This window comes from Osmerus mordax, chromosome 15 (genome assembly GCF_038355195.1).
Source record: "Osmerus mordax isolate fOsmMor3 chromosome 15, fOsmMor3.pri, whole genome shotgun sequence".
Classification (NCBI taxonomy): Eukaryota; Metazoa; Chordata; class Actinopteri; order Osmeriformes; family Osmeridae; genus Osmerus; species Osmerus mordax.
Genome location: NC_090064.1, coordinates 11,772,804 through 11,797,513, shown reverse-complemented (window position 1 = coordinate 11,797,513; position 24,710 = coordinate 11,772,804). Strand labels below are relative to the sequence as shown.

The 24,710-nt window shown below is 44.0% G+C and overlaps 3 protein-coding genes across 4 annotated transcripts; 1 reads left to right on the top strand and 2 right to left on the bottom strand.

The window, feature by feature from the left end:
- The first annotated feature begins 911 nt into the window (after window positions 1-911).
- On the top strand, window positions 912-10,620 carry LOC136957438 (progressive ankylosis protein homolog). 2 transcript variants are annotated; one of them, XM_067251372.1, is made up of 13 exons: window positions 912-1,048; window positions 1,246-1,407; window positions 2,615-2,831; window positions 3,167-3,285; window positions 3,831-3,914; window positions 4,229-4,399; window positions 4,671-4,808; window positions 6,343-6,435; window positions 6,572-6,664; window positions 8,790-8,919; window positions 9,068-9,191; window positions 9,447-9,546; window positions 9,714-10,620. In XM_067251372.1, exons 2-13 carry the CDS (start codon window positions 1,312-1,314, stop codon window positions 9,834-9,836), a joined length of 1,488 nt encoding a protein of 495 aa, XP_067107473.1. In that variant the 5' UTR covers window positions 912-1,048; window positions 1,246-1,311; the 3' UTR covers window positions 9,837-10,620. The 2 variants fall into 2 exon arrangements, with proteins under 2 accessions (XP_067107473.1, XP_067107472.1); XM_067251371.1 differs by having other exon boundaries at window positions 918-1,407.
- A 146-nt stretch (window positions 10,621-10,766) lies between these two features.
- LOC136957437 (uncharacterized abhydrolase domain-containing protein DDB_G0269086-like) lies at window positions 10,767-18,464 on the bottom strand. Its single transcript, XM_067251370.1, has 11 exons — window positions 18,249-18,464; window positions 17,314-17,611; window positions 16,414-17,121; window positions 16,092-16,289; window positions 14,797-15,768; window positions 14,588-14,676; window positions 14,374-14,480; window positions 13,631-13,768; window positions 13,287-13,418; window positions 12,346-12,615; window positions 10,767-11,873 (listed from the first exon to the last, which is right to left on the bottom strand). Exons 2-11 carry the CDS (start codon window positions 17,463-17,465, stop codon window positions 11,676-11,678), a joined length of 2,964 nt encoding a protein of 987 aa, XP_067107471.1. The 5' UTR covers window positions 17,466-17,611; window positions 18,249-18,464; the 3' UTR covers window positions 10,767-11,675.
- Window positions 18,465-18,790: 326 nt separating this feature from the next.
- On the bottom strand, window positions 18,791-20,368 carry otulina (OTU deubiquitinase with linear linkage specificity a). Its single transcript, XM_067252021.1, has 3 exons — window positions 20,154-20,368; window positions 19,784-19,905; window positions 18,791-19,495 (listed from the first exon to the last, which is right to left on the bottom strand). The coding sequence occupies exons 1-3, from the start codon at window positions 20,265-20,267 to the stop codon at window positions 19,072-19,074; spliced, it is 660 nt and encodes a 219-aa protein (XP_067108122.1). The 5' UTR covers window positions 20,268-20,368; the 3' UTR covers window positions 18,791-19,071.
- Window positions 20,369-24,710: the final 4,342 nt, after the last annotated feature.

The window sequence follows — 24,710 nt, the reverse complement described above, 5'->3', positions numbered from 1 at the left end:
CTAGCTCCTAACCCTAAATCTATATCTAACTCCTGTGATTCTAACCCTAACACTCAAGATATAAAAACTCATGAGGACCAAGAAATTCACAATTCTATGCACAGCTAAACACGCCCACCAACCGAATAGGGTTCTGTTTCTGTCTTTTCATTTGACAACCACAAGGTGTCAGTGGTGTGTCACAAATCAACTGTTCCTCAAAAAGCAATGATTATTACTGGTTACCACTATAACATGATTTAATTCTGTGTTTTATGGGGGGATCAAGGTCACAAGAAGCCCCAAAAGGTTGAAGAGACCTCCCACTGATATGATTGCCCAGATCTCAAGGGATGATCTCATCATCCTTTCAGTGACCACACCCAAAGTAGAAAAAGGTAAGGACCCCGGTGCCATATTTTCCCTCGCTAACTGAGAGTGGGCTTAAAATGTGCTGTTGCAAATCTGGTTGTAACCATGGGTTTGGGTCAGCAAAAAGAGTCTACTTGCCTACTGATATAACACCAAATACTATAGTTCCCAACATGGGAACACTGGAGCAGGCCACCCAAACATGTAGACATTATTATCAAAAGGACTCTAAACCCATATAACATTCAACTTAAAGCCTATTTAGTGACATTTTAGCAAAAACATTTACCAGACTTCTGATATTTCCCACGGGAAAATGTGTCCAAACTTTTGACTGGTACTGTATATATATAAGAAATATCAAACAAATGTGGATTATTTGTTAGAAAACTGTGGCAGTTTGTAAGACCATTGATCAGACAAAATGTTCAATTAAACATTCAATTAAGCTTTCGGCCTACAATTTGAAATGACCAAATTTAGAGTTAGTGACGTCAATGAACGGGTGAGGGAAGGCAGGCTCTAACGTACCGACCCACGTGTGGTCTTGTCGGTCGGTCGGGAAGGGCGAGCAAGATGAGATGTCTCGCGGATGAGCAATGCATCAGAGTCTCTAGTCACAAAATATGGCAAAACACGCACATGTTGTTTTGAACCGATACAGTTTACTAGCCTTTTGGAGTTTTCTCAATGCGCAGTACGTTGTCATTTTCTCCTCTCATGACGAGCATTAAAAATGCGATCATCGAACATTTCTGGTGACCTTCGCCTCCTTTATATCTGCTCTTCGCGGCGTTTTGCGCTGAACATCTGCTTCAAGCGTGTTGTTCTTGTAATCGTCAGTTGAATTTGCATTTATTTCGTGAGGACTGGGGATTTGTTCTTCCATCTTAGGTAAATTAACCTTCCAAACATCAAGACAGCGGCAGATGCCCCTCGTTCTGGCACCCCGGCTATATAATGATGGAATTTCCATCTCTCAGTCCTTACTGGCCTCTCATCCGCTTTCTGGTGCCTTTGGCTATTACCAATGTAGCCATCGACCTCGGAGAACAGGTACGTTTTTCTGCAGCCAAATATCCTAATGTTTTGGTAAGGGACAAGCCAAGTAAGCGTGCTAGCTAGCTCTGCTTATGAAGCTAAAAATACACTTTGCCTTTAACAAACCGCACAGGCAAGCTCACTAAGGAAAAAGGCCTATGATTTTTAGTGCGGTAGTCGCACACATTTAGCAAACTGTGATTCTCTGTGCGCAGTGTTGCTTGTTGATAAATTTACCCCAGGTGCCAAGGAAGAAATCCTTCTGTATTTTTCCAATGGACGGTGACAGAGCAGCCTATGTTATTACAGCACTGTCAACTTTGTTATGTTAGCAAATAGTACATTTAAGATTTGATGTTCAAGTTAACCGTTTTCTAGGCGGTTCTTTGAAATGCAATGGGTGGCGCAATGACAGTTGGATATCAAGATAAATATTGATTAACCGAGTACTGGGAGCCAACTGATCTGGTGAAGTAATGTCATATGGCAATTAGCAACCCGCTGAGCCTACACAACCAGTATCCACCTTCAGCATCCTGCCACTACACTAAAGGGCTCAGTTTTTGACTGGGGGAGGGGAATATGTTTTGAACATGGGGTTAACGGACGTTTGTAGTGGTAGATCAGTATCCAACCATTGGTTTTGGGCGGTGTACTTTTGGGGGGCAGTCATAGAATTGACATTGTTCGGGGCGAACACACAGGCCTGTATTGGCAGGTCTCAGTTGACACACTCCACCCCAGCCAGCTTCTATTCTTATCCGGGGAACAGTAAGAGTCAAAGTAGAAGGCACTGTGTGAGGCTCGGAGAGGTTAGGATTATTCTTACGTAATGGCGGGTTGAGCTGGTATAAATAGCACAAGCTCCCTTCTATGGAAAATGACAGCTGTGGATGCTAAGAAGTCAAAACTAAACGAGAATAATTTCTTTCTCGGCCATGATTAATTTAGGAGGTTTCTCATCACCACAAGCACGCAGTCATTAGTTTATAAGTCCTCTTGCTCCAAGAATCTATTCCCACTCCAGTCATTTTATCGTCAATGTCTGCCCCTAAATTGCATATGTATACTATAACACTGGTTGTAAACTACAGGATATTTTTGTACAATGGCAAAATCCTACAATCGCTTATTTACAATAGTGGAGGATCAATCAAAATAGGTTTTTAGACTTACTGTGCTAGCCAAGTGTGGGTCACATCCCTCTATCTGTCATTCACAGGCCCTAAACAGGGGCATAGCCACAGTCAAAGAGGATGCAGTTGAGATGCTTGCCAGCTACGGGCTGGCGTACTCCCTAATGAAGTTCTTCACGGGGCCCATGAGCGACTTCAAGAACGTAGGCCTGGTGTTTGTCAACAGCAAGAGGGACCGGCGCAAGGCTGTGCTCTGTATGGTGACTGCAGGCGTCATTGCCTTCATCCTCCACGTCCTTATAGGTGAGTGAGGGGGGTGGTATGTGTGTACTGTAGTTTCAACTGATTGATGTCTTAACTGAACTATGTGTGGACGAGGAAGGTGGTAGATCCAGTTTTGTGTTGTTTATATTGAGTTTGTTATTCATAGGCCTAAAAGCTTAGGTCTAGATATATCATCTGTTGGCCTGTTTCTTAGTGTGTAAATAAGTCGTCTCATTGAGGATCAGAGATAGTGAATCTGCACAAGTTCTACCATGTATTGTAGGAGACTGTATTTTGTTAGATTTTGACTTGTAGTCTTGTTCACACATGTAAACATTTCTGTGTCCTCTCCCTCCCATTTTTCCTGTCTTCAGCCCACACAGACCTGGGGTACTACATTATCAACAAGCTCCACCATGTGGATGACTCGGTGGGCAACAAGACAAGGAAGGCCTTCCTTTATCTGGCTGCCTTCCCCTTGTTAGACGCCATGGTGAGGGAACGGCTTCACCCTGCCCCTTCACGACTCAGCGCTGCGTCTGTCAGAGATCTAATCATGTCAGAGGAACAGAGAGAGAAGCTTAAAAACAGCTGACCTAGAATTCTTTTTAATAATCCTCTGCTGCTCGCTATATACAGGGGAAGTGGATACGTCACAAATTGCACAATGCAAACAGACCTGCAAGTCCTGTTCAGAGACAATGTATTGTTCTGTAGCCAGTGAGTTAATGTTATTACTTTAAGGTCCAAAGGTTGCCTATTTGTAAGTGTCAAAGTTGGCAACATGGAATCAAGATTGGCATACATTTTTAACCATAAATATGTACGATCCATATGCAAATCCAGTTTATAATATATCCTGTTAAATAACACAGTCCTTACTGTACAGAAGTCCGAAACACTTCAGCTACAAAATGAAGAACAGATAAGCCTTATATCCGTGTTTTGTTTGCAGCAATGAAACAGTGGGTACACCGCGTACTGTAATCTGTATTTGTCTGTATGTTTTTTTTTGTGTGTGTTTTTGTGTCCCTTCAGGCATGGATACATGCGGGAATCCTTCTTAAGCACAAGTACAGCGTCATAGTTGGCTCAGCATCCATCTCTGATGTGGTAGCCCAGGTATGAGAGCTCACTGCTTCATTTGTTGGAAGCATGTGCAGTGGAGATGTATAGGTGTATACAGAGGACGCACACTCATTTGACTGAGAACACATTGAAAACACACTTCTGAACTTGCACTTGTTTTCTAGAATATCTGCTTTGGCAGCATTATGTTGCAGTTGACTTGCAGATTTTAAAACCATAACAACACCAAAACCACAAGGCAATGCTCGCTGTAGAGATTGCCACAGTCCCTTATATGGAAGGACTCAAGGTCATGAGTCAAGAGTGACTAACTGTATCTGTCTGTTTGTCTGTCTGTCTTCTGGCAGATTGTCTTTGTGGCCATCCTGCTCCACAGCAACCTGGAGTGTGTGGAGCCCCTCCTAATCCCAATCCTGTCCCTGTATATGGGGGCTCTGGTGCGCTTCACCATCGTGGGTCTGGGCTACTATTGTAATGTCCACGATAACATTCCAGACTCCAGCGGACTGGATGTGGGGGTATGCTCCTCTCCTGCTGAGCCTAGGCTCTGATTATGCAATCAAAACATTCTTCTTTGTTGTCTGTAGACATGAAAACACTGTGCTACAATTCACAACTTGTTCTAACACTCTGTCAAAATAATGTTTTGCAGACACGTTTACAATCACTGTAAACCAATCATCAGAAATGTACAGCTGCTACTATGTGATACTGTGTCATATATGTATCATACATCATTATGTCTTGTCCATCTATCTAACTATTGTTTTACTGCTGTGCCCCCTACAGGGTGATGCCACCATTAGAAAGATGCTGAGTTTCTGGTGGCCCCTGGCCCTCATTCTGGCCACCCAGCGCATCAGCAGACCCATCGTCAACCTCTTTGTGTCCCGAGACCTAAAGGGCAGAGACGGGGCGGCCACAGAGGTGAGGCTGCAGAGTGAACCCTGCAGAGTGAACCATGCAAACTGAACCCTGCAGAGTGAACCCCGCAGAGTGAACCCCGCAGAGTGAACCCCGCAGAGTGAACCCCGCAGAGTGAACCCCGCAGAGTGAACCCCGCAGAGTGAACCCCGCAGCGTGAACCCCGCAGAGTGAACCCCGCAGACTGACCCCGCAGACTGAACCCTGCAGACTGACCCCGCAGACTGAACCCTATACCTGTCCCTCGGGCCTTCTTTCGCAATACTCTGCCCCCTCCCTCCTGTCAGAATTATTAATCTATCAAGCATTGCACAGTCAGTCGGTGAACAAGTTAAGAAAGCTTTATTGCTTGCGGCCGTGCCACAAGGAGACAAAACATCACACGCCATTGTGCTACAAAGTTTGTCTGGTTCACAAGTCTTCATGTAAGACCATTTAAACATATTGGTGAGAAGTCCCCTCCCCTGAATATCAGCTGTCAAGGTGATCGATCCCAGAGGTAGAGTGCGTGTGCACGTGGAAACTTGGAGTTCTCTGACCCTTGGCTTGAACATGCGATTCACTCAACACAAATAAGGTTAAACACAATTATTGCACCTGTAGTATGATAATGGTCAACCTAGGTCAGTTTGTTTACGTAAGCCTAGTGTCATCTATAGGTCATGTGGGGAGAGGGTTCTCTACTGACTAGGAATGCTAAACACCAGTATTTTCAGAATATAAAGTTACATTCTAAATTTCTCCGACACCTCCCCAGCCCAATACCTTACCCGCTACCATCTGCCCAGTTTCCTGTGCCCTGCCCCCCTCTCCCTCTTAGTGTACCAGGGCAGCGGGGACATACTGTGGCTCTTTTGGCGGCAGAGTTCAGGGCAGAGTTCAGATGTTTGTTTTGGTTGTTTGATGAACATGGTGGTAGTGAGAAGGGTTTAGTGGATGTTTGTCAATCATTAGTTAAAAGCCATATTCTCCTGTATGGGCACTTTTTTTTCCTGACAGTCCTCATTTGAACCATGATGTGAGGGTGTCAGATAAATTATTGGGGGTATAAGAGAGAAAAAAATCAAAGACAGTCTTTTCCAACTATCTAAAACAACAGGCTAGCTGTCCTCTCACGGGTGCTGAAAATGAAATGCCCAAATTCTGACAATCTGCCATGCATTCAGAGACTGATCTAGAGGCAGTACAAAGCTGTTTACCAGAAGCCGCTGGAAGTCATCAGCAGGCCTAGTCGCCAGCGGTTAATGTGATTCACAATATCCATGTGAGCCTCAACAAGAGCTCGATCGCACAGAGAGACTGAAAAACATTCCTGTACATGTTTCTGCTCTTCCTGTAACAGGACTGTCAACACTTGTCTGTCAACCAACACATTACTCTCGCGACAAGGAGCTCTGAACGTGAAAACAAACACACAATAGGTTGCGAGCACGGCTAATTCTTTTTTACGGTTGGTTCTTTGTATGTGTTTCTGTGGCCTGTCTAGATGTCCGACCACTGTGTGAGCACCTGTGACTGTGTGTCTTGTCCCATTCAGGCTGTGGCGGTCCTCACGGCCACATATCCTGTCGGTCACATGCCTTACGGTTGGCTGACGGAGCTGCGGGCGGTCTACCCTGCCTTTGACAAGGTAAACCCAACACCAGGAGTTGAGTGTCACCAGATCCCCCCCAGTTGAAGCTGTACAGTGCAGTAATGACATCCTTGGGTGATGGGTGTATTTGATGGCATCACTCACCACTAATGCTGCTCTCTATACCCCACAGAACAATCCCAGCAACAAGCTCATGGCAAACACCCCGGTCAATAAGTCACATATCAAGAAGTTCACCTTCTGCTGCCTGGCCCTTTCTCTTACCGTAAGGATCTTTTTGAAGTACATTTTAGATTCCCCATTATTTGGGGATTCTTGGGAGCCATATTCTAAGTCAAATGCTGTTGGTTCAGTTGCACTTACGGTTCTGCATTTATAATTCATGCTGTAGGTTTCTCAGAAGGCCCAATGCCTGGCCGGTTCTGTGTGTCTTTCCACTGACATGAGTCGCCGAGTTCCTGTCACGAGGAACACTCCCGCAAGAGAGCAAATTCTTGTGGAAACATGCCTGTCATCCCCTAAATCTATTTGATAATTTGATGAGCAAGCTTACCTATTACGTTTTTTTTATTGAATAATGACAAGAATATAGTCACGGTGTGGTGCATGGACAGATTAGTTGTACAGTATGATGGGTATGATAGTTAGAGTGCTGCTGCTGATGCCCTGCAGGAACACATGACAGTGGTGTCAGACTGGTCTGAAAGACACCAGTTCCAACAAAGTTCTGTCATGGTGTCAACTCAGTGAGAGCTGTATATAGAGAGACCAATATAAAACCAAGACATTTTAACAGCCAGTGTACAATCCTTTTTTTAATTGAGGCAAGCACAATGGTGGGTGGTTTGCAAAACGACCATTGAGAAAGTCTCAAACCCAGACACCACTCTCTTCCATTTTTTGTTGTTGTTGAAAGATACGTTTTAAATCTCTGTGTTAGAAAAGGCAAAGTTATCCTAACAAGCTTGGTTAAAAAATGTTTACAGGAAGTCTTAAAGGTTGGGCTTTAAAGGGCGGAGTAGGAGAATGGCAAACCAGATGTGGAATCCCTCAGTTGTAAACAAGAAGGTGGGGCGTACGCCTGGCAAGGACTGGGCTGGAGGGAACTCTGGCTTACTGAGGCAAACAGTTCCTCAGCACTCATGCTAAGACTTGTCCTAGTTACATTTAGAGAGAAAGAGAAAGACAGCAGGACAAACCTGCGAAGGCTAGAGGCTACAGGCTGGTATTGTTGTATTGAAAAACGGGGGCAGCATAGCCACAGAACTGATATCAGATTTACAGAGCGATTGGGTTTCGAGATATGTTTTACCCGTCTCACAAACTTTCTTGAAGGAAAGGCACACAGATGGTAAGAGAGGGAAATCACCTCAGATGAGTCAGTGGAAACTTTGTCATTCACCCCCTCACTTTTAACCTCATTTAGACTGTCCTGGGTTCTTTTGGTTTGGCCTGTAAACCTTGATTGCTATTTTTAAGTAGAAAGGTTATAATTCTAACTGTATATCCTGTATCATGGTCTCTGCCAGGGGTGTTGTTAGACATAAAACTCTACTGGGGCACAGGCCCCTCTTCATATCCCTTTTGTTTTTTTTCAAGCGTGCTGCGCATAATGCCCTACTCAGCTATAGAAACTCCCCTTGCTTAACCCACTATACAACAGTTCAGGGAAGCAAGTTTGATATCAGCTTTGGCAGGGATATCAATAGTTAATGCGAGTGCACACATTTTCTTCGCATTCATTTGAGTGCAAATACAGTTTTTTTGTGCTTCATTTAATATTGTTTTTATGTTTTAGTCAAAATAAGATGATCGGTAGGCCTATCATTTAGAAACTTTCTTTAGTTTTGTAATGTTTTCTTAGCCTACATCAATTCTGACTTGTGTGCCGAGTCCGACACCTGGACTTCTGTGTGCGTGCTGCAGTGGCTATTTGGCAAGCTCAGAAGAGTGCGCTGACATGGAATTCTGCGTGCATCGGTTTGTTTTCGGTTAAACTGCTTTGATTTTACAAGCGTTGATTTGGATACTGCGTTTATTTTTTCCGGTATTATCAATCTAAATGAATGCACTGACTAATAAAGTACATTTTTAAAACTCAAACTTAAGATTTTACTGGGGCACAGCAGATTTATACTGGGTCACGTGCCCCAGTAAAAAGGGTCTAACGACGCCCCTGGTCTCTGCCTCTTTGAAATGAGCACAACTGACCCATGCAGACCTCAAACAGGCTGCACTCAACCTGAAATCCGTCAATTTAATGACCTCTAATAAATTCTAATGAGGCGAGTTGTTTTCGCTTTTGTGTTGCCGGGCGGACCAGCCTTTCTCTGAGGTGTGGCCCAACACGGCTCACTGAATTCACTGTGTTTACATTTCTGTTTGGCTAGCTTTGCTTTGTGGTGTTCTGGACTCCTCACATATCAGAGAAGATCCTGGTGGATATCATTGGGGTGGATTTAGCCTTCGCTGAGTTGTGTGTTGTTCCTCTCCGTATCTTCTCCTTCTTCCCTGTGCCAGGTGAGTAGAACAGGTCTGCCATAGAGTGTGTAGCAATTGTCTATGTCCTGTTGTAAAATAGCAAGTATGCTTTCCCATATTGGTATTATCCCTCTGTGAAGAACACACTTTACCACTCTTAATTGTGTTTGTGTGTGTGTGTGTGTAGTGACCGTTAGAGCCCATCTGACTGGTTGGCTCATGACCCTGAAGAAGACCTTTGTGCTGGCCCCCAGCTCTGTGCTCCGCATCATTGTCCTCGTCACCAGCCTGGTGGTGCTGCCTTATATGGGGTAAGTCACCAGGCACAGACATGGAAACAGGAACCGTCTTGTCAGTCTGTCAACTCATTGGACACACCTCTGGCTGGGTTTTTTCCGTCACAGAAATAAACCAGCTAGACTTCCCCTGCACCATCATACATACCGTGCATTCGATTTAATTACACGGCTATTCACTACCAGTCTATTAGCCAGGCAGCCCATACTTGAGTCTCTACTCGCCCTCTAGAATCATCTGGGTTGTCACGCTGCTGGTTTGTGTTGCAGGGTTCACGGGGCCACTCTTGGTGTTGGATCCTTGCTGGCTGGTTTCATCGGAGAGTCCACCATGGTCGCCATAGCAGCCTGCTATGTTTACAGGAAACAGGTGAGAACGTACGCAGTAAACGCAGTGCTTGTTAAATTCATATATGGATCATTAACTCAAGGTCAGTCACTTTTTTTTGAATGAGGTAATTGAACTCTAGAAGAAAAAGTATTAATGCAGTAATATACATATTCAAACACGGGTTGTCATTGGTCTTTATTCCTTAGAGAAACAACGAGATGGCCAATGAGCTGGTAGAGGAAGCTGATGACTCCGCCCCCATGAGCGAGGTCCGTTCCAGGACTCAGATGGAGGCCATAGAGGAGCTAGAGGAAGAGGAGCAAGAGTAGGAAGAGGAGCAGGAAGAGACATCGTTGCAAAAAGGGAATTGCAGACCTGAGCTCCACACTAACTCAAATAAAGAGAAGGATGGCGGGTTACCTCCATGATAGACCTATGAGAAGACTATTTAAAAGACCACAGAGCTCGATGAAAGGGTCCCTGCCCTAGCCACTGAGATTTGAGAGACTCCTGAAGGTCGGTACGCTGGCCTATCAACCATCAGGACGCACGCTGTACAGGAAGCCATGAACATACGCGTCCGTCTGATGTCAATTCCCTGATGTCTTCCACTCCTTCTTGACTGATTTCCGTAGTTTAGACGTTTCCCACTTTGATTTCCTCTGTCAGATGCAACGTGCACTGTCTCAGGAGAATGTCCTCCTTTGGAGCAAATTTGTAATGCTGATGTTTTCTTTCAGATTTTATTTTATATTATTTATCAGGTTAAAAACCAGTTGCTCTTTTTCTTTCAATGTTACTTTCTTGGACATTTAAAGGGACCTGCTGGGTGGTGCAATTGTATTTTACATAAAAGTGGAGTACAGAAATTATAGGTGTATTTTATATACTGTAAGTGATGCAGTATATATATATTTAACTACAGAGAGAGGGATCAGGAATCCCTTATCATTTTGAGCGTTACTGAATCATTATGCTTGTCTTCTATCCATGCAGTCTGGAAGTCTACTCTTTTTGCCTAGTACTGCTATTTTACTAGTAGTGTGATCCGACTGATGTTCTGTATATATTGTATAGGTGTTATTTGGCAAATAAATTGCTTTATTATTAGTAGTAACATAATTACTATAATAACACAGAAACAAATTTTCCAGTCTTTCTAGAAATGTTTTTTTATTCAACTCATTCAATTAATCACCATTGTCTCCTTCAAAATCTGACACTATTAGAAAATCCATGGCATCTTGGATAATAATATTCGCTTTATTCCTTTCCTTGCTCGAGAAGGAAATGGTCTCCCACCAATCCTAAATGTCCATTCTGTATTGTGCATTGGTTACTAAGGCAACATGGAGTGAGACCAAGCTAGTCTGTGACTCTGCCCAGTAGCTGGTGGCTGACAACAAATCAGAAGACTGGTAACCAGTTTCTAGACATTTGCAGCAACATTGGCACAAAGTTGTTTTTTTTCTCCAAGAGCACCTTGGTTAAAGGCAACATGTTACACACATCTACTTATGGGCAGCAAGGTGATGGGCCATTCAAAACCAAGCAGGCTCATACGTCACCACTCTGATCACATGGTTACAGGTTAGCTAGGACAGGGAATAGTTGGATACGGGTTAAAAGACATGATTCACACTTAAAATAAATCAAATAATAATTACATTTCTACATACAGACATAGATTGGTACACAAAATGTGCCACAATAACTCCAGTGTTTCCTTATAATGTACACAATCAGAACAGGAGGAATCTGTTATGATATGAATGATCATGTTCTGCCCTCCGCTCAATAATATTACATCACTAAAGAGAATATTTGTGAGAAACATCCTCTGAAACACCTGATATTACTGTACACAGCATGTGCTTTTGTCCAGACTTGTAAACACTAAATCACCCATTAAAAATTAACCATGATGAGATTTGGCTGAAGACCCCAAGGAAGAAGACACACAAACACAATGCTTCTCAGAGCCGAGTATCACATGCCCATCCAACACAATGGAGAACTGATCACAATGCAGTCCATGTCTTTCTGGCAATAAAGGGATAATTTTAATGGGGAAAAGAGTCACTCAAATCAACCTGAGGAGTGCAGTTATGTTGTGCAAAGCCACAAGCCCAGCTTCCATTGAGCCTCAATCAGTTTGCAGCAAGGCCTTATGGGACCTGTAGTCCTACTGTTTCTCCCACAGGGACGTTGTAGTGACGGTCATCCTCGGTGACCAGGCACACTCCTGGCCAGTCGTCTTTATGGTCGTCGGGGTAATAGGTGACAAACTCCTCTGTGTCAGCCATGTACAGTCTGTAGGCTTGTATGGTACACTGTAGAGAGTAGCCTAGCAGAAACATCTCCACCTGTAAGATGCAACGAGAGGGGAAGTTAAGGGTTAGAATGGACTAAATCCGGTCCAACACTCCCAGCATCAGATATCTGACAGATGTTCCAGAATCCTTCTTGCCCCGAGGATCAACAATGGATGGGCGGTAAAGTCCAAAGAACTGGATGTACGGCACAAGAGTTTACATGCAGGGCTTCAGGGGTGGATTTAGGTAGAGAGAAAGTTTCACACTACACAACCAGACACTAACAACACCTAGCCACACCCTGGTGTGATTGCTAGCAGCTAAACTGTGTAATTGTTGTGTTTTCCTGCCAGGGACAAAAAACACGCCAACATTTAATAGCAGCCTTCAAATACCTTTTCAAATTAGAAAAGCAGTGGTTAGGCGAGCAGGTGGTACGCACAGCTTGTAAACAAATAAACCCATGTTTGATTTTCCCACGGGTTAGCCGTGTGTGTGTTTCCTACAGGGATGAGGTGTTTACCTGCTCCAGGCCCCCGCTGAAGCCCACCTGGCTGAGGTGGTTGGAGAGGAAGCTCTGAGGGCAGTCTGAAGAGTCGCGTGCGAACAGCAGCCAGCAGAAGATTGGAACATCTTGTCCCTGCTGCATGCTGGCATGGAGCTCCAGGGCCCTGCCCAGCATCAGGACCTTCAGGGCCTCCATCAGGCCCAGCTCCTCCTCCCCTCCCTGGAACACGCGTTCACACAGACGCTGGCGCTCCTCCGGGCTGGAGCAGCTCACTGCTGACTGCCACTGGAGGGGTGGAGTACAGCAGAAGCCTAACTTCATTTAAGAACTACTTCAGTTCATCCCAGAGGAAAACCTGTCTGTGTGTCTCTCTCGCACACACACACCACTAGAATGCCGGTACAGTATTTTAAACTACAGTATTCCCTGTGTACATAGTTATACAATTCAATCTGCAACTGTTGACTTGGGAACTGGTCTTGTGGAACAAGCTGGTTAATGTGTGTTCACAGCCAAGGCCTGGCTACAGCAGTCATCTACTCAAACACTTTGAAGTCAGGAGCTCAGTAAGTATGAGGATTCCTTAGCAGCCTGTAAATGTCTGGCATTCATATTACCCAAGAACTCATGTTGCGATCCCTTGCAATCTTTGAGGACAGTAGAGCACATAAGTTCACAACCTGCTATCAAGCACCAGGGCACTGTAATTATCCCAGCCAAACATGGTTGAGGGGCACCTAATGTTAATTAGCAGTGGCTCTTGAAAACAGATTGTCTTCCCCGAAAAATAATACATATAATTTATGTATTACACACTACTTTTTTATAAGGTGTCTCATTCAATCTGTACTATAAATTAGATTAAGCATAGCCTGATTTGTGGGGAACCAACACATACACTATTGTTTGGTGATCATAACTATTCAGCAGGGTTACGGTATGGGTGTTTGTGGTACCCTGGTCTGAAGGAGTTCCATGTAGCGTTTTAGCTGCTGCACTGCATCCTCTGGCCCCTCCCCTTGCCTGCATTCTACAGGAAACAGCCAATGGTCAATCAGACGGCCCCGAGACTGCAGCTCCTGAGGCAACTGGGTGAGAAAAAAAAGTTCTATTGAGCATTTCTGAGTATTTTACAAGTAAATCATTGTTTTCATTCTGGTTTTCTGTTCCTGGTTCCAAACAGAACATCACATCACAAGAACCGCATTAACACACATCTCTTAGGACATACCCATCAATAAACATCCCCTTGGGGAGCAACGTGTGAGCAATGTGTGACGTGAGCAGGTTTATGCTGTACCATGGAGATGTCTTCCAGCCAGGCAGGTAGTCGGGTGCTGAGGGAGAGCACTTGGAAGAGCGTGGCTCTCAGGGCACAGAAGTTATCTCCTCTCACCCTCCTCAGGCTCTCAAACCTCTGAGCCAGCTCAGCATAACCCTAGAGCACACGGGGAGAGATCCTCCACATCAACTATGGCTGGCCATTCCGCCAGCTTCCATTTCATAAACAGTCTTCTCTTGAATAATTGATTTGTTTTCTAAATTAGGCTAAAATTTACAGTTTTAATAACATTTAAGTAGAATTAGTACATTACATTTACATTACTTTTATATGTATTCATTTAGCAGACGCTTTCATCCAAAGCGACTTCCAAGAGAGAACTTGTGCAAAAAAAGTGCATAGGTCACTGACCATAACAACGAGATAGCCCCAAACATTGCGGGTAGCCGAAACATGAGCATACATTGTGAAAAAAACAAATAAGTGCCAAAGGGAAGAACTATAAGAGCATGCAGTTAAACAAGTTACAATCAAACAACATGAACCTCAAAAAGTGCAAGAGTGTACCTGTAGAAAAGCAATCAACAGTAAAATATTTGACAGCGAGTACAAGAATTTGAAATCAGTTACAACTAACTAACAAAAGCAACAAGTGTCTCAATAAGAGTCATTGTGATCTTGGAGGAAACTAGCATCAGGTCCAGCAAATCATTCCTAAGTACCGTTGTACTCCCGGGACATGCCAAGGCAATTCAACCTACCTTTCGAATGAGAATACTCTTGGCTGTGTTTCCCTTCCACTCTCTCTTGCTATAGGACAGGATGTCCACAGGGGCAGCCAGGCTGCACCTGTCCTCCACTTTAGGCACTGTGGGTCAGAGGTCAACAGAAGAGTATATGGACACTATGAAATTCCTCCCAACAAACTTTGCTGTAGATTTGGGGCAAAAGAAAGGTAATTTGACAGATACTGACATGTTATTTCAAACAGAGGCTCCTGAGTTGCTAGTTTGACCTGGACCCCTGGAGAAAGCTCTTCCTCCCCTCGATAAAGGTCTTCCTCACTAGGAAGACAAAGGAGGAGGATTTAAGAAACTGCTACACAAAAAAATAGTACTACAGTGACTTGAAAGTAAATGTTATGCACTTTTTAAACTACCGGCTTACACTGTAAAGGGACAAACCTGCTAGCGATGTCCTGTTCAGCACAGGCATTCAGCTGCTTCCCAGAAAGCACCTCGACCTTAGCAGACGTGCTGGGGCCCTGCTTTCCCTCCAGTCCCTGCTTCACCTCCACCTCCAGGCCCTGCTTCTCCTCCACCTCCAAGCCCTGATTCTCCTCCACATCCACCTCCAGGCCCTGATTCTCCTCCACCTCCATAACCTGCTTCTCCTCCACCTTCACCAGCAGGCCCTGCTTCACCTCCACCTTTACCAGCAGGCCCTGCATCTCCTCTTCCACCTCCAGTCCCTGCTTTTCCTCGACCTTCACCAGCAGGCCCTGTATCTCCTCTTCCACCTCCAGTCCCTGCTTCTCCTCGACCTTCACCAGCAGGCCCTGTATCTCCTCTTCCACCTCCAGTCCCTGCTTCTCTTCCACCTCCAACTTCAGGCCCTGCTTCTCCTCCACCTCCATCTTCAGGCTCTGCTTCTCCTCCACATCCAGGCCCTGCTTTTCCTCCACCTCCACCTTCAGGCCCTGCTTCTTCTCCACCTCCACCTCCAGGTCCTGCTTCTCCACCACCTCCAGGCCCTGCTTCTCATCCACCTCCATCTCCAGGCCCTGCTTCTCCTCCATCTCCAGGCCCTGCTTCTCCTCCATCTCCAGGCCCTGCTTTACCTCCACCACCAGGCCCTGCTTCTTCTCCACCTCCAGGCCCTGCTTTACCTCCAATTCCAGGCCCTGCTTTACCTCCACCTTCAGCCCCTGCTCCACCTTCTGCTTATCCTCTCCGTCCAGGCCCTGCTTCATCTCTCCATTCAGGCCAAGCTCATCACTCTCTCCCTCCTTCGCTATGGCCTTTGTCTGACAAAACTCGTTCCTCTCCAAATCTACTTTTTCCTCCTCTTCCCCTATGAGGTCATCCAGGGATGGCACCTCGGTCAAGCCAATCTGCTCACAGAGGGTCACTTTCTTTTCCTGATAGGACTTCAGACTGGAGAGAGAAGAGAAATGGGATTTTGCTTATATTTGACTAATTTAGCTTCCCATGAGACAGACCACACAATATTCATAAGGATATTGTTTGCCTTAGCCTGTTTGTTAGATGATTCACTATATGAATCCACTTTAGCCACATTATGACAAACCACTACGCTATCTTACACGCATGCTCAAACAAAAGATCATGTTACAATGTTATGGTACAATGGTATTTTCCTGCCCCCTTGTGGTAACAAACAACCACTATGACATTCTACAGCCGTGGCAAAACCCCTGGTCATGAATTACAAATATTTTACATTTGAACCTACTGACCTAATGCCTGAGTGCCTCTTGGCGACTGTCTCCTCAGGCAGAGCAGAGATGTTGTCAGTCAGGCTGCTCTGCTTGGCTCCTGTCGCCACAGGTGCAGGAGAGGCCATGTGACTGGCATGGCTCAAGTCACTCAGGGTGTCATCTGTGTTCGTCGCCGTGGTGACCATCTTCTCTGAGTTAACCACTTTCATCACAGAGCTATTGTAGACAGTGGGTAAGAAGACAGTGAAAGGCTCAAATACAGTGGCACATGCCTCAGATTGTGAAACTTGAGTAATTTCATGGTCACGGGTGGGTTAGGGTTTGGATTCCTCTGACTTACTCTGTGACAAATCCAGATGAGGGTGAGAGTGGACGAGAGATGTTTCCAGAGGAGGTTGACTGTACCCAGTTCTCATCACCTTTGCTGGGCACAGAGCTCTCCTCATAGGCCTTAAGAGTAACCTCAGAGTCGTTCACAGGAACGTCCTCCTTGCCATGGAAACCTTCCTCCGAGGGTGCATCCACAGTACGGGCGAGTCCTGCTCCTGAATCAGCACCAGCATCTGCAGCCTGGACGATGAGGTTCTCAGTTAGGATCTGTGCCTTGGGGGAGCAGGGGGCATCAAGGCATTTCTCCTCAGCCTGAGTTGCGGCAGCTTCTGAGATGTCGTTCTTCACGACGGCAGAAGGTTCCTCCAGGGCACAAGGAACATTACTCTGGACCTCGATAGAGACTTTTCCCTCAGTAGCTATAGCACATTCCTTAAGGGCAGGGTCGGATGGACTTTTCTCAGGGCTGGTCACAGTGGCCGCGTCACCTTTGTCTCGATCCTGCACTGTGGGGATGGAGATGGTTTGGAGTGCATTGTCAATGCATGGACACGGAGAGGGAGACTTAGTCTGGCTACATTTAGAATGTAAAGGTCCATTCTTGGTAGCCTTCGTAACGTCCTCCACAGTGGGTTTTCGGGGCGAGGCACCCTGTAGCCTCTGAACATTCACTACCACCTCCAACTTTCCTTCCTTCTTGTTGTTTGCATTGTCCTCACTAAGAAACACATAAAACAAGGATAAGCCTATGAAGGGCAACTTTCATTTGTATTTGCTTTTGTATCTACAGTATCTTTTTTTTCCTGACAGTTAATTGGTTTAAATTAATCAATCAATATAACATAATTGAGATATAAAGATAAGTAGTCGGAGCCCTTTTTAAGGGTTATTACAGTAACCGATATCTCACCTCAACTGCTTAACAGAACTGTTGTACTGGACACATGCCCCCACCTCCGACTCTGCTGGTGTCACTGTGGTCTTAGTAGCATTGTTTAACAAACCACTAGTTTCTTCCTCAGAATTGCAGGGTTTGGACTGTCGGCAGCAACAGTTACCCATTGAAAGGCTGTGGAGTCTTCTGCCCCGTGAGGATAGCAGAAGAGCTTATTGGAAGTCTGAAGATTTCAGGAGTCCAGGGCGAATCGCCAGACAAGCATTTCTGGGATCCCTGACCAGGTCGCTGGTCCAAAGAAAGGACATGACACCTAAACAAGTACATACTGCTTATAAGTCACAGTCATAACTAAGAAAAATAGGACACCCTTTGCAGCACTTGAGAGCACAAGATGGTTTGACTACTACAGTGAATTTTTAAAAAGGGGGTTAACTCTGAACACAACTGTTGATCCCAATTTTTGTACATGGGTGTATAGCTAGTAAGGTTTGTCAAATAGGTCTAGGCTACAAAACAGGCCTTACTCACTTATAAATAACTCTGTGACACCGAATGCGCGTGCGCTAATTGAGAATGGCGTCCGAATTGTCCACACACGCACAACTACACTACTAAAATGAAAGTCCAAGCTTCACCAACTCAAACTAGCTATTTAAAGGACTGTTGTGTTACAGCGTAGCTTATGTTGTCTACAATAATTGGATACATAATATGGATTTCCTATTTAATCGGCTAGTGAAACCCTGTCCAATGCACGGAAGTGCAATCAACAAATAATAGAGCAGTTACGTAGCTATGTTTGAAGGAAGACTTTGATTTACAAAAATAATTGTTTTTTGTTTTTAATTTGCGTTAGCTTAGTAATATTTCACATATCTTGTAGAAAATGTTAACAGGCTAGCTAGCAAGCGAGCTACTGTAAATAAAGCTGTTATCTATTACTGTACCTAAATGAAGACGCGTTGTTTTAGCTTGAGGACAACCGCACCGGCTCCAGGAAGTTTCACAGACGGATTTTACTTCAGAGAATTTGACATTGCGGCCCTCGTTCTTCTTGTATTCTGTATACTCTGACCCACACGTCTAGCTGTCAGGCAGATATGTTTGCTCTGGTCATGTGGACGCAGCTAGCTACATTCGAAACAGCCAGCATCACAAAGCTATCTACCGTAGTAGCTAGCTGACTGTAACTATGATACTTATGACAAAACGCTTCTAAAATAGAAATCTCCGTAAACATTAGCTACACTTGAGCAAAATGGAGGCAAAAATTGAAATTAATCCTATTCAACAGCCGTGCATGCACCGCACTAGCAAGGCTTATAGTTTACAATAAATGCATAATATAATATTTTGAGTGACATTACTTCCGGGGCAGCATTGAGTCATTCATAATTTTCATGTGAGATTATCCAGTGTATACATTAAGAAGAATGGCAAAGGTCGGTCGTCCATGATGATGCGTCTAAACGTAGAAAATGTACCCGTCTTCCCGAAATCTGAATGCATTGACAATTTTTTATTTTTCAATCAAGTGCATATTACAGTCACTAAAACAGGATTGAACCTACTGACCTAATGCCTGGCTATGGCTGCTGTACAAAAACACTCCAAAAGGTTATCATATGTCACTGTTTCCCTAGTAAAATTGTTTCCATAGTAAACAAGCTGTAAATTAAAATATAGGCTTGTACACAAACCTAATCTCAGACATAAATCAAATTATTTCAAGAATAAATATCCACAAGTTTATATTTTACAAGAAAAGGTTCACGCTGCACTCTTCAGCTGTTTCAGGTGTTGAGCCAGTTCCTCTGGCAGCCCGAGTTCTGACACCACCTCCATGCAGCTTTGAACCAGCCGTTCTAAACTCTCCTCTGAACTGAGGAAGTCTGTAGTGCTTGAACAACTGGGTTTCTGAGACGGCTTCAGATCAATGTCTACATCTCCCCCTCTCTTGCAGCAGTCGGCAGCTTGACACCCCTCTCCCCTGCATCCTGCATCTCCCTGGTCCACCCCTAGGTCCTCCATACAGTCGGAGACATCACTGACACTGGGTGGAGGCTTCTCCAGGGCCTTAACCATTGCCTGGATGACAGAGTCTTCATGCTGCACAACCCGCTGGAGAAGGTCTGTGACACAGGCAGGAGTGGGGCTGTCTGGCCTCTGCAGCTGGCACCAGCACTGTATAGCACTGTGTAGAGACAGGCACAAAGAGGCAACAAGCTGAGAGACAATAGGAAAGAGAACTGAGTGACACAGGCAAGCGTCATGAAGAGTAGAGAAGGGGCTACATTGATGTGGCCCTACACAAAGAGACGAGTCATATGATGGATCATTGTGGCCAATATATGGAATGAGGATGGGCAAGTTATTTGTGGAGCTAAATCAGAATCCATTGGATTGGCGTCAACTTAGATACCAACCTTTTTATCCTCCAAAAGGAGTTCAACTGCATGTATGGTTAAATTGACTTAAATACCTTACGATTCCTTTCAGACGCCCAATGGCCACAGTTTTGGCCGCTCCTTCTTTGTATCCCAGGTTAAAACCGAGCTGAAGGGACGCCTCTTTACCCGCGTCCATGCCATCTCTGTATCCGTCCTGAACAGAAAAGCATGGAACAGTATTGTTAAACAGTTTCTAGATAATTGTGTTGGTTTCATTGTATCTAGAATCTAGTAGCATAGTACATTTGTCCCAGATTTTGTTAAACGATGATAATACATGACACTGCACTGTAATGTATTTCCTGTGAAAAAATTGTCAAATACAAATTTAGAGCTGTTTTAATTTTCCACGAGTTTTCCATCGTCTTCGTCACCTTTTCACGTTTCATCATCACATTTTACCTTAACACGCTTTTCCATGTTGTACTTCCATTCTTTGTTCTGTAAAGTAATGTCATCCGCATCCTCGTCGAAGACATCTTCAACACTGCGTCCAACTGCCTTAACCCAAGACATCGTAAATAATAACTTATTTTCCTTTGTGTGTCCTAGGACAGTAAGCTATATTCGTGGCACGCTTCTGGCATTTGATTTAATGTTTTGATGTCAGTTCACGTGTCCAAATTTATTGTCGACGTCATCATGATGCGCAGGATATTATTTTCTTCTGGTATTGTTAAAATGTACCACTGCAAAGAAGTGCTACACACTGCCACCTCCTGCAATGGAGAAACACTGCAGTCTCATTAAAGTATTCACGATAAGATGTGTTGTATTACATATTTTTGTCGACAGAGGACGCTGAACCCATACAGTAAAAATTCAAACATTGAACGGGATATATGTTGTCCTTAATGTTTCACTCTGAGCGTCAGTTTAAATGAAGTGAAACATTACTGTTATACTAAGACACAAGTCAAAAGTAAGGTGCGTCAAAGTGTCGATGCAAATTATTATCATTAAAGGAACCTAATGAGGCCCTCTGAGAGTTATTTAGCAACACAGCTCTGTGCAAGTGGAATGTCAATTTAGAATATTTGGAGGCTGCCAGTAACATGTTCCAGTAATCATCTTCCAACCAAAATTTCCTTGTCTTTTGTGAAACCATCAAATCAAATTTGAGCTGGAGGAAAGTGCAGAATATCAGACAAGAATTGGGGGCAATGTTTCTCCTATTTGAATACATTTTATAACATTCCCTGGTGCAGTTTTAAAATGATATAAAGTCATTTTTTTACACCGTACACACCTTGATGATCGTCAAATGTATTTTTTTAAGAAAATCCCAAAGTATTATTCACATAGCATATTGTGAAGTTACACATTTTCACGTCTTAAAAACCTGAGATACCAGAAATTCCAATATTTTTTAAAAGCATACTACTTTATCAACACTGCATCTGGAACAGTGTCCATCTCTCTGGATCCTGCCTGAATATGGGCCATCCTTATTCACGAATTCCCCCTGAAACTGAGCGAGGGATGTAAATATCTCATAACAAAAATACTGGCACAATGGGTGAGATAGAGCAACCACTACTTACCTTTTCTATCTACTTTGTGGAATGCATCTATTTACGGGATGTTGATGTCCCAAATATCCATCAAGAGATGCAAAATGTCCTTAGGGGGTCCATAGGCATGCAGAGTGAACATATTTTAAAAAGCTTTATATTTGTTATGGCAGAAATGTATTTTTACTTAATTTTTATTTTAAGTTGGATATTAATGTGAATAAAATGAAATGCCCAAAGATGTATGATTTTGGTTTTGTTCCTGTTCATTTCTGTAAAAAAATTATAAAAACGTAAAAAGCTTCATTTTATTGTTCTCTCTCTTTCTCTCTCAGTATATATGTATATTGTATCTATAAGTATTATGTATGTCCGATGAAGTTGTCTACGTGTATCACAAGTTTGCTGCAATGCACGAGAAAGTCTATGGGTTTAGAAGACTTGTTTCTTCTAACACAATTTGTCCACACAAGTCTTTTGCCAGCTTGACTGCATTTGTTTTCAAATCAATGTCTAGAGCCTTTTTGCCAAGTTTTCAACACGTAAATATGTTATTTGTGATGACAAACACATTACTCATTCATCAATATTGTATTTTACCCTCTTTCCTCTCTCCACAGAGAAAAGAAGAGAGAGAAAAATATTTTAAGATTCTTTATTTTTTATGCTGGGTTTTATGGAAAACACAGGAGAGTCGGAATGGTGGTGGACAAATGCATGTGAGCTGGGTGGAATGCATTTGCACGAGCTGGACAACAATGGCCTTGAGAATACACTTAGGCCACAGTGGACTTGACTGGGTTGTGTGGAAATTGAGTCAGACTGCAGGCCTCATTCACGGAAGCAACCACACCTTCCGTCCCCACGCTCAGAGAGCAGAACAACCAGTCAGGGCAATCACCTGACACATTTCCATCCAATTTCCACTGCAGAATGTGTTCATTTTCGGCCTAATGGCATGTCATTTTGCTGGAGTCTTTGGTCAAGAATTAATCCTGGAATCAAAACAGATTTTCCAGGGAGCAATCTTCCATCAAGTATTGATTTTTTTACACTCACAGAGCCTGTACTCCCTAATTTAACCTGACAGCCAGGAGCACAATGGACTGGGAGCACCTTGGCATCTCACAGGGAACTCTCCTCCTTCTCTTTCTTTATCTCCACCCCCCTTCCCCCTATCCGTTCTCTTTCTTTCTCTCTCTCTCTCTCTCTCTCTCTCTCTCTCTCTCTCTCTCTCTCTCTCTCTCTCTCTCTCTCTCTCGCTCTCTCTCTCTCTCTCTCTCTCTTTCTCTCTCTCTCATTCTCTCCCTCCGTCTTCTTTGAAGAAGTGAAAAAGAGGAGTGGAAAAATGGACACCAGAACATATCAAACAAAGAGCTTTGGTTACAGAAAACACAGGACGAAAGCTTCCTTTTCTCTGTTTTGCCTCTAATTATGTTTTCAAGTACTGTGCAACTCAGCCAGGTGAGGCCGAGAGGGAAAAGGAGAGAGGGTTCTGGGACCATCAGGTGTCATTACCGGCCTGTTGACATCTCCCTGTCTTTGAGTGATTCTCATCTGTGATTTCCCCCCAGCCATTTTCCTGAGATGTGCGGAGAGGGTCTCATCATCGCCCCATAAAGAAGGTCCAAAGTGTCTGTATTGGACCATCACTAATAAGACAGGCAAGATGCATCCAACCACACCACTCTTTCTCCATCTCTCAATCACTATCTACCCTCTTACTGGCTTTTGATACCAGGTCTCTCTCTCTCTCCCCTTCTCTCTCTCTGTTGCGGTGAATATACTATGTAGAGATCAGGAAGGGGAGAGAGTGGTATGAGGGGGTAGATGTTGTCCATTCAAACAGCTCATCAGAAGACCAGCTATTTGCAGAAACATCTCAACACATCAGAGGAACAGTTATTTTCTTTTGACCCTCAAAAGCCTCCATTTTTCTCTGTCCTAGTGTTGCAGTTCTCAAACAGGTTTTTAACTCAGCTCCCCTCACTTACAACTAGCTTTTAACGGCTACTTACTATACTTTTATCTTACCTTATAAACAGTCTGTTTGTAATGAGAACATTTCTGAAATTACAGAAAAGTTAAACTAATAATGTGTGTGTGTTGGTTAAATTGAAATTGTTGTTCCAATTAGTTTTATTAGAAGCTTGTGAATTATGTTACCATTACTGTAACCACCTAATTGAATGTGCTGTAGTACATTTGACTTCAGTGCACGCTTTACAGGCCCTAAATTAAAAATAACATGATATCCTATTGTTTGTGTTGTTTATGGTTATATCGTTTCTTTCTGCCACTGCAGTGCATATCTTTTACAGATCAGTGCAGATGCATTTGGAAAGTAAGACAGCTCAGAGTAAAGGGGGTATGAGTCCTGCACAGGGCGGGTAGAAAGTGAAATGGGCTGTGGACAATCCGTTGTTGTAGTCAGAGGTACCATCTCCATAAAGACACCGGCTATTAACTTCTCTACCTTCAAAAACCTCACACAGTGGCATCGCTAATAATGGGACGAGGGAGGGGGGGGGGGGGGGGGTTGGACAAAACAACACCAGAAGCAACAAGGGATCATATGCATGAACAACCCCGATTGCATGTGAGGATTGGTAATTGCACCCCCAGAGGCGTTGGGGTGTGCAGAACAGCAAAGTGGGAGATGCCTCTGTGACTCTGGCTTCACAGAGGGGGTGCCGGCATCTCAACCTTGAGGAGGAAGTTGAAACGCAGAGGTGGATGGGGGGGAGGGAGGTAGGGGGGAGGGGGGGGGGGGGGGGGACACAGACAGTTCATTTACCCAGAACATCAGCACCACTGCGCATTGTTTGAAAGATAAGGGAAGTGAATGCTTCATGGCTGATGGAAAACAAAGGCAGCAATTTAAAACCATCTGCATCCAGTGCTCCTGCACATGCTCCCTCTCTCTTCCTCTGCCTCTCTCTTTCTGTGTCCTGGCTGATATTGAAACATAATCCATTTGGGCCTCCGACTTGTCATAATATTTTCTTCAAACATTCTCTTCTCCTTCCAGACAATTTTAACTGGTTGCAAGTTGAAACGGAATTCATTATACTCCAACAAGTCAGTCGGTTGACTTTTGAGGGGGAGGGAGAGATCTTGTGTTGACGGTTTGTAATGGATCAGCCTGGACTATCTCATTTGTCCTTGTGGGAGAAACAGAACCATACGCTTCGATAGACAGATATGTGTTTTGTATGTTTCAGAACTGAATGAGATGAGTGAGATAAACCTATGAATCTTGCTCTATGGTAAAGATCATTGTGCAAATACTTCACCTTGTGAAGACGAATGACTGTTAAGCTGACACAGAATTGAAAGATAGCACTGACACATTACAACTTCTTTGTATGAAAATTGTTGTTATATTTTCATGCCTTACTTGAAAGACATCCCTCTGTGTTCAATCCATTCCATATTTATTATA